The sequence below is a fragment of the Triticum aestivum genome, chromosome 5B, assembly GCF_018294505.1.
Source record: "Triticum aestivum cultivar Chinese Spring chromosome 5B, IWGSC CS RefSeq v2.1, whole genome shotgun sequence".
NCBI lineage: Eukaryota > Viridiplantae > Streptophyta > Magnoliopsida > Poales > Poaceae > Triticum > Triticum aestivum.
This window is the reverse complement of record NC_057807.1, coordinates 193,708,484-193,718,402: the sequence shown is the minus strand read 5'-3', so window position 1 is coordinate 193,718,402 and position 9,919 is coordinate 193,708,484. Positions and strand designations below refer to the sequence as shown.

The window sequence follows — 9,919 nt, the reverse complement described above, 5'->3', positions numbered from 1 at the left end:
TCAATAGGTGTGAGCTCGTGGGAGCGTTTCAAAAAGTAAACACCAACCCCTCAAGCTACAGTAGACATCCGATGGAAGATCAATGTGGACTAACACTCATGCGCTAGCGGATAAGTAGCGCCAGGGAACGTTCGATAATTGATGGAAGGCCATAATTGCTCCGTGCAAAAAAAACTGGTTCAAACTTCACCGAACAACGCTTCAAGGCTTTGATTTCTTCAGAGATACACTAAGGGTCCTCATAATGCCAAACTTCTCACGTATGCTTAGGCATGCATGCCTTGAATATGGAGAGCGGATCGAGATCCTACAGACTAGCACAACTAGATGACACCCCACGTGTTTTGTGGTAATCTTGAGAAATGCATTATTTGGTGCTACATAAATAACTATAACTAATGAAAAATAAAATGTGAGAGTATTCCTTGATATACATTTTAAGAATATGAAGCATATAACAAAAGCATCTATAAAGTAGAAAAATAAGATTGCACCTAAAAGTGTCATTTAAGTAAAAAAAGTGAAAGGTCAACTACGCCCAACACATAGACCATGTCCGTGAGAGCACAAAAATATAACATATAACTTACATGTATGATTTGTTGATGTGGCATGGTTTTATGGCAAGGAAAATAGGTACTGTGTAGTAGCTATCTAACAATAGAGAGAAATAGCATTGTTTCTAAAGTGAAGGATAAACTATATAGGCATGATCCAAGCGCCTAACACATATACTGTGTCTATGTGAGCACAAAACATAAATTTAATATATGACTTACATGCATGAATTGGTGATGTGGCAGTATTGTATGAGTATGCTAATGTAGGAAAGGTTAGAACTTACATGAAATGTATGCTGATGTGGCATGGTTGCATGGTTAGGAAAAATAGGATTGCCTCACAATTAAATCTAATGTGATTTAGTACCCACTTAGGATCCTCTATTGTATGTTGCACGGTAGAGGATTCTCATGCATAGCTGGATCCAGATAATAAATGGCTATGAGAATTTTGATGATGTAGAGGCTTCTCATGTGTAGATCTTCATAATCGACATGTGTGCAAACAAGCATTATGCAACTCATCATATGGAGAAGCCAAGACGCATAGGGTGGGTTGTTTAGAATGTATGGCTCACAAAAGAGCGAGAAATATGGCTTGCGGACGTGCATTGCACGTGCAAGCTTACTAGCGTACAACAAAAAGACGTCACATTAACACGTGCAACTCATACTCTCTCTTCTCTTTATTAATTTTCTGACTTTCTGAAATATGTAATTAAGCTCACCTTTTGATTGAACATGTTCAAGACTGGAGCAAACTAATGAACCGATGGGACTAATCATTGCAAGAACGTGGATGATGGATCCCCCACAATATTTGTACTTCAACTTCCAGTCAAAAAAATATTTGTACTTCAACACACTAAAGAATCTCTAAAGTGGAGTGTATATTTGATATATTTTCCTTAACCGCCTAGTTATTCCACTAGGCCGTGCTAGACGTCGGTTGACTGTTGCCAACCTCAACAAGTCACCTACCGAGCCATTGGATCAAGCTCGCGTCAATAGTCGGGATCAAACACAAACTGGGTCATCGTTTTCATCCCGTTCCTCCCGGGCCATGAGCCGAATGTTGCCGAAGCACCAGCGCACCTCCTCTTGTGGACTGGATCCTGAGACCTTGAAGCACACCCGCTCGCCGCAACTCACCGTACCATCCTAGCCCATCACCGTCTGCCCTCGCCAGCACGTTAGTCGCAAGCTGCAATCGAGGCCATCATTATCAGGCATCCCAGCATCCCCGTATGCGGCTGCAACTTCTGGTGCAGGTGGTCCAAGCATCCTCGTCTGTAGCAAGGTTGGTGGGCGTCGGGTTCCAGCATCCATGGACGCTGATTCCAGCATGTTGGGTATTGTTTCTAGCACTTCATCGGGCGCGAGTTCCAGCATGTCAGACACCGGTTCCAACACATCGAACATGAAAATCATAGCTTTTGGTGCAGGCAATTGCAACTTTGTGCACCAACGGTTCCAGCACTCTGAGCGCCAGGCTGTAGGTTCTTTCACAGCTGTTCGGCTGCCTACCCGAAGCTCGTGCGCCATGGACCCATGTCACAACAGCTTCAAAGAACCCATCAGGAGCTCGGGAGAGGCCGCACAGGAGCAACACGCCATGAGAAGTTAGTCGCGCATGATGAGAGGGTGAAGCGCATGGAGCTGCTGGAGCCGTTGCAGGAGAGATGGGGCAGAGCGCTGCGTGGAAGTCCGTAAGGAGTGGTTTGCTCGTGAAAGAAAAGAGGACTAATAGGATATGTGTGATGAGATAAGGTTAAGATAGGGGACTGGCGTTGTGTGGCCTCAGACGAGGACACGCGTCCCCGTAGGAAGCTTCGCATGGTAAGTTGGATCAATGTTAATCCAACACATGGCGTGCGGTCTATGTAATTGCTTGGCCGGTTGACCAGCTGCAACATTTCCCTATTGAACTGGATGCTATAAAGTGATCTTCATCAACAGCGTTATAGGAAAATACCTTCTCAAGGCTTTCATGACCATCACAGATTACCCTAAAAAAAGAAATTATCTTTGTACAGATTTCCATGAATAAAGCAAAAAAGGTAAGTGCATGAAGGTTTTCAACTTTCAGATCTGCCCTGAAGTTGAGTTGTTCAGTTATGTACATAATGAAAGGGTCCGTACATAGACCACAATGCCATGATTAGGAGACGCTACATCATAGTTTCTGATTAGGTGTCTCGTCTCGATCGATATGATTATGTTTAACTTAGTAAACATTTCTTATATTCCCTCAAAATAAAATAAAAAGTAAACCTTCCTGTATTATTCGTGTGAATGATAACTTTGTGTCTGACGTGTCTTGAAAAACCTACTCTTTTCTTTTAGGGAATGCCGTTGCCGTTTCGGTTACTTTGTGGTTAGGTGTGGACCCTAATCATCACCTCTAAAACAAAGGTGTTAACCCTAATCATGGCATTGCCGGTCATGTTATAGCTTCCAAATCCACAAGCAATCGCCATTGCCATGGCATTGAGGCTCCTTTGACATGGCGATAGTAGCAACATAACGTACAATGCAAGGTGCGTAAAGAGTTGTTTTGTAAAATAAATCATTTTTTTAACATCGGTGTTTATCTATCTCCATATAAAGGATGCCTAATTAAACATCTACCCTCTACAAACAAATACCCAGTGCTTATAGATACTGGTTTATTTTTATAATCACCTTACATTGTAGTACAAGGCATAACCCTCACCGAGCATGAGGAATGAGTTTTGAGTTCAAAATCACATGTTTCCACATCTTCTCGAAATGTGACGCATCATAAATCGTGCAAACTTCGGAACTCATTTAAGATTTCAGTTGTCCAACCCCAGTTGTTACATCTCCATGTTTCTGGATCCAACACCACATGTGGTTGGCGCACAAGCATATGAATGATTTGATTATAGGGCCCCATGGAGGGGCGATGCCTTGGACAATAGGATCCTAGGGGAGGAGCCAGACAAAATACACATTGCAGGGAGTACAGATAATTTGATTGTTTTTGTGATCATTCTCGTGGCTTCTTCTTCATTGGAAAATCAGTTTACTGCACCAAGAAACCCTATTTCATTCTTAGGAAAAACCTACTCTGTTCACTTTTGTAAGGCGTTTTAGACTCAATGTCTAAAACGCCTTACAAAAGTGAACGGAGGGAGTATATGGAGTAAGAAAAAGGATGTTTTCGTAAGAGTTCCTTTCACAGAAGTCCAAGTCTTGTAGGTGAAACATCAGTGCTTCCATGCATTATTGCGCCCATTTAAGAGGAAAGGTAATCACCCTCTTGCCCTTGGCAGAAACAGTGGATCTGGTATAGGAGCAGATCACTAGATCAACTGGAGCCTCCAATAGACGCAACGGCAATGATGCCATGGGCTCTGATTGTTCCTTTCAATTAAGAAAAGTGATCTATTCACAGGAATATAGCAGCAACTGAGCATACAAGAATCTACAATGTACAGACAGCCCCAACCTTTACCTACTCAACAGAAAAATTGTAGACTATCGGCAGAAATTGTGCTAAACTGTACCAAGACCTCACTAGAAAACTTCAAACTCCAGCTCCTCGGGGCTCCTGAAGTCCAGACATTTGCCTTCTTTCTTCTTCCGCACCGTCGCAAGAGTCACGACATCGCAAGGCCGTGTCTCTGGTGGGGCAGCAGATCGTATCAAGGCCCAGTTCAGCCCTTCAAAGAAAGGGTGCTGCTTGATTTCAGCTGCTCCTCTCAACGTTCCCAGCCTGTTCTCCGGCTCCTTGACTAGCAATCCTCTGATGAGATCCTTTGCATTGCTGCTGACAACCGGGTTATCCGGGAACCGGAGATTCTGGGAAACAACATTTGCCAATGTTTCATCATTCCCAGGACCTCTGAAGGGTGTCCTACCATACAAAAGTTCATAAAGGAACACACCAAACGTCCACCAGTCAACAGCACTCCCGTGACCATCCCCTTTGATGATTTCTGGTGCAAGATACTCATGTGTGCCAACAAAGGAATTGGAGCGTGCTTCTGTAGGCTCCACAACAAGTTGAGGCAGCCTCTTCAGGGAAGATTTAGGCTTCCTAGGCTTCGGTACCCAGGGGCGTGGCCTGAAACAAGACGTTTGGGCACAAGAGGGCTGGAGGCACGACGAGTTGATGCAGTAGCTCTCTGCACAAGGGCTTGTAAGCTTCTTTGGTTGGTGATTCGCTGCTACCGAGGATGACCGGAGGAGCACGGCGCTAACAGAACACCTTAACGAGAGATCAAAATCTGATAGCATGATGTGACCATCATCGCGGACCAGGATATTCTCTGGCTTAAGATCACGGTATATGACTCCCAGCATGTGAAGATATTCCAGCGCGAGGAGAACTTCTGCAACATAAAACCTGCAAATCAATGATTTTATTAGTACAAACAGATGGCGACTACACAAGTGCAAAACAGAGTTATTAGAACATAGAAAAACCGTACAATGATGTTACTAAATACGCCTCTCTAAAGTGGCACCCTTAAAGTTGAAAAGTACACTCATAGATGAAATGATAATAGATCAGTCTTGTTAGAATGGCATGATGTGTTTAGGATGTAACTCTGAAGAGAGCTAAATGATTATGTTTGCAGATTTTATAATGCATAATATAAGCAGAAAATTTGGAACATCAAGAACTACTGTCATAAACCGAGCCAACATACAGTCAAGCAATGGTAGCTTGGTCAGAGATTGTAATCACTAGGTGAGTTTAGATTAGCAAACTGATTACTTCGAGTAAAGAAAATAAATGCACAATCATGCAGGCGTCTGTAATACTGAAACATGTGTGAAGTTCTAAGTACTCAATGAAATGTACCTCGCAGATGGCTCTGGGAAGCTTCTACCGGGTTGTCTTTGACGAAGAACGTGCAAATCACCACCCGGACAGTACTCCATGACTAAGCATGAGAGATTGTCTGTCGTAAAATGGGCATAAAGAGTAGGAAGAAAAGGATGATCCAGCATTTCTAGTATCTCTCTCTCAGCCTGTGCTCGTAGCATCTTTTTCCTACTAATCAGGTACTCAATATCCATAACCTTCAAAGCAAACAAGCAATCTGAATCAACCAATTCTGCAAGATACACAGTCCCGATATCCCCACATCCAAGCCTCTTCAGAAGCCTAAAGTTGTCGAGTCCTAAGGGTCCCTGTTGCAACGCCAACTGGCGAATGGTTATCCAACAGAGATCCTTCACCATATGGGGCCTGTTGTTATAGCCACATAAGCCAAATTGGCTCTCATCGCTGATACTAGTGCTACATCCATACTCACTAATGCTGCTCTTTGAATTCTGGGAGCACTCACCTTTTTCCAATGTTAGCCATTCAGACGACCTCTCATCACATTTTTCTGGTCCTGGATTTATCTCCCCTTCTGCACAGCTGGTGGGATTACTAATGCTGGACGCCGAAGAGGAGCTGGTTGATACATGGGAAATGGATTCCTTTGAAGAGCAGAATTTAGTACTATTGGAAGAATTACCAAGTGAAGGTTGTTCTTCTTTCATTTTACTCTTACTGCTGGTTTTGCATCGAAAAACTGGCTTCACGAGCCGGGATGTTGTGATGGGTTTGATCAATATGGGGATTCTGGATGGACTATCATCAGTAGCCGCAGAAACTTGTTTATGCGTTTTTCCATTTTGCACAATGGAGCTCTCACTTTCTACAGGGTCACCACTGATGACATCTTGGATCCTGACCTTTTGTATATCAGTTGAGGTAGAAGATGCAGAATGGATGGAGGTGACTGCACTTCCATCAGCTGTCTCAAAATCACAGTCTTCACTAAAGCCACTTGTTCCTCTAGATAGATTCTTACTAATCTTTTCTGGAGTGATTGATATCTCAATCAAGTTCTTTTTATCATCATGCACAAGGCTTCCATCACTGCTCTGAACCATCAAGGAGGCATAAAGCCTGTGGATAGTCCCTGCTTCAGATGAACTCGATGACCCAGGCGACATCGACAACCTCTTCATTGCAGCCATTTCTGACGCCTGGGAAATGCAATGCCTTCTCAGTGCCTGCTTCATATTGACAGGTTTGGAGCATATCCCAGGGACTTCAATTTGAGATGGCCCTGACCTAGGTGTCTTTTGACCATGCTTCAACAAAGAATCTGCCCCGGCCTGGCCGGGGCTAAGTGCTCGACAGTAAGTCCTGCTATCAATCGCCTTAAGAAGCTGGTCGAGCTCATCTTCCACAGGATGACCACGACGTCTTCCATCTTTCTCCTCAGTTTTCACATTGATATGCAGCACGCTGGAGCCACTAACGGGCGCATTACCCAAGTCTTCGTTGGACTCAACTATCTCAGAGCTGCAACCGGACGACCCCATCACCCTCCTAGTTGAGAAATTTCAACAGACAGAGACAGTATGCCAGCTTATCTTAGCCCACCGCCGGCAAAGGCATCGAAGGCAGGCAGGTCAAACTATTGCAATTGTGCCTTTTAGGGAGACGTCATCCAAGATGGAAGCCTCCGGAGCTCAGAGACTCAGCCAAAAAACAACCTTTTTTTCTCGCCGCTGACCACCCTGCAAAGATCCAGGGTTAGTGATCGAGACATGGCAATAGCAACATTTCTCGAAACTGCTAATAAATTATTAAAGAAAAGGAGAAATCTAAAGGTAACTGATAAGCAAGAGTCCACGAAGTACAACAAATGCGATCAGAAGTGTTCCTGTCACAACTGGGAAGCTTAGGTAGCTCAAATCAAGAGCTCTTCGCTAGAATCTTGGGAGAAGAGGGCAAGATTCCCATCCCATCAAAAGGCTGTTTTACTATCTCTCACACATTTCAGCTCAATTCTCCCGGCAGATGCAACGCAAGCGACAACCGGGAATAAAAAATTGCGAGAACGGGGGCACCTAAACCAGCGAAATTTCGGGAGGGAGGGGGAAAATAACAACTTTTTGCGTTCCAGGCAGGAACGCACGAAGCTGGCTTCCAGATCCAACTCTGGTGGAACTCCTGCGAGGCCACATTCCAGTAGGAGCCTCCACGAGCTCGACAGCAACAGCAAATTTCGCGGTTAATTCGTCCGCAGCCGCGGATAGCTCGAGAGGAGCCGGATTTGGGATCAGAGAAGTAGCTCCAGAGCAGAGACGACGACGCTTACCTACCAGGAAAAATGCCAGTCCGGATCTCCAAGCTGCGACCAGGATCCGAGCGGAGTGGAGTGTCCCGCCAGCTGGCGATCGGCGGGCTCCAGGGAAGCGAGCTATGGCGTAACTAATCTTGGGAACGGCGGCCTCGGGAAGGTAGGGAGAGAGAGGAGAGCAGAAAGGTGAGAGGGGTTGCGTCCCACGAAGACGAATCGACCTAAAAGGGGCCAAGTAAGGGGTCACCTGATCGTCCCTGCAGCGAACACGGAGTGCACGTCCGTGTGTCCGCCATGGTTTGCGCTGCCGCTGACGGTTAAACAAAGATACCTGCCGCCGAAAGGTTACCACCGAGTGGTTGGAGATTCATTCTCACCGTGTGATTGGAAGCGCCGCATTTTCTTTTATTTTGACGGAGGAAGCGTAGTATTTCGTATTTTCAGCACCTGCAAAGATACTCTACTAAAAATCACTTATCATTTTCTTCTACTTTTTGTTGGGTTCGACACTCTTATCAAAAGGATTACGACTGATTCCCTATATACTTGTGGATCATCAAGAATTTTTTCTGGCGCCGTTGCCGGGCAGTGAATCGTCTTTGGTAAGTGGAATTGAGTAAGAAAACATTTTTATTATGTGTTGAAATTTATTGCTACTTCTTATTATGAAAAATAATTTTTTGAGGGGTTTGTTTGGGTATCTTCGCCTCGACCGTAAGTAATAAGAGTTGTCACTCAACCTAATGAACCTAATGAAAATATTTATTATGAAATTCCTTTGGAAATGTTAGAGAAACTGCTAGTTAATCCTTATGCAGGAGAACAGTACATCCTGATATGCACTTGATATATATATAGATGAAATTTGTGGATTGTTTAAGCTTGCAGATTTATTCGAGGATTAAGTTAAGAAGAAGGTTGTCATGCGTACGACGATCAATGGGACCGACAAAGATCCTTTTGCAGTTCGGCTGTGGAGATCAACGCGCACAAAGAGCAGAAGCAGCAATCAATACAAGTGTTTACCCAGGTTCGAGCCGTTGTGAAGCGTAAAATCCTACTCCTGCTTTGGTTGTATTTGATGTAGGAGTTCAAGTACAAGGAGTACGGCTGTCGACAAGGTGTGTGGGAAGTGCGACTATGTGTATAATGGAACAAAGTTCGACCTTTGTAAAGGTTGCCATGGGCCTCCTTTTATAGTTCAAAGCGGTTGCCATAGTGGCAAAATGGTAATTACAGGGTAGATAACTACTATCTTGGCATGCCTTGGACGCGTGTCAAAAAAGGTGATCTTTAGGCGGTGGATCACCACGTGCCCCAACAAGCTCTACCTAACCACCCGCACGTCCGCCACCTGGCGGCAAATTCTCTGACTGGCCGCTGAGGTGGAGCGGTGAAGCGGCGAAGGGAACTTGTTGGCCTGGAGCTTGCCGGTGCTAAGCTTGCCGACAACGTAACGCCCCGAGACCGATGCGCCAGGTGTCATCCAGTTATTCGCCATCATTGTCATGTCATTCTCTTGCATGTTGCACTTTGCCATGTCATCATGTGCATTTCATTTGCATGTTTTTCAAAACTTGCATTCGTATGGGTTCTCCCGGTTCTCTCCGTTGTCCGTTCTGAGCACAGACACACTCGCACGCGCCCGCCGCACCTCCCAGATCTTGTTTTGTGAGACGCAGAAAAACGTTCTCGGAATGGGCCGAGATTTGTCGAGAGGCCTTGGTACATCACCGGTAGGCCGCTTGTCAAATTTCATTCCATTTGAAGGTCGTTTGATACCCCCAACGATTAACCACGTTAACCGAAGCCCTCCTTCTCTTTGCAGTCCGACACCCCTCCACACAGCCCACCTGGCCCATCTAAGCCACCTCCATGCTCTTCAACATCGAATCACGATTGTGTGGGCGAAAACCGCTCCTCAATAGCCCTCTCCTAGCTCCCTCTAGCAATATATAGGCACCTCCCCCTCTAATTTCGAGCAAACCCTAGCCTCCTTCCTCCTCTCACCGTCGGACGCGTCCGCTGGGCGACCGGACACGTCCGCTCCGCCGCGCCCTGCCCAATCCCGTTGTGCCATGTGGCTCCTCGCTCCTTCCCTCGGCTGTGGCCCTGCAGGCCCACGGCCGGCCCGCCCGAGCCGCGTCGGGCCCGAGCGGTCGTGCCCGCGCCGCCTCCCGACCCCACCCCGCTGCCGCCCACTCGCTCCTTTGCCGCCAACACCGCTCCCCG

The 9,919-nt window shown here is 45.8% G+C and overlaps 1 protein-coding gene across 2 annotated transcripts; it reads right to left on the bottom strand.

Annotated features, from left to right (window-relative positions):
* Positions 1-3,911: 3,911 nt before the first annotated feature.
* LOC123110999 (serine/threonine-protein kinase D6PK) lies at positions 3,912-8,008 on the bottom strand. Of its 2 annotated transcripts, none has more exons than XM_044531652.1 (3): positions 7,706-8,008; positions 5,398-7,121; positions 3,912-4,935 (listed from the first exon to the last, which is right to left on the bottom strand). In XM_044531652.1, exons 2-3 carry the CDS (start codon positions 6,921-6,923, stop codon positions 4,104-4,106), a joined length of 2,358 nt encoding a protein of 785 aa, XP_044387587.1. In that variant the 5' UTR covers positions 6,924-7,121; positions 7,706-8,008; the 3' UTR covers positions 3,912-4,103. The 2 variants fall into 2 exon arrangements, with proteins under 2 accessions (XP_044387587.1, XP_044387589.1); XM_044531654.1 differs by having other exon boundaries at positions 7,710-7,906.
* Between the last annotated feature and the right edge of the window lie 1,911 nt (positions 8,009-9,919).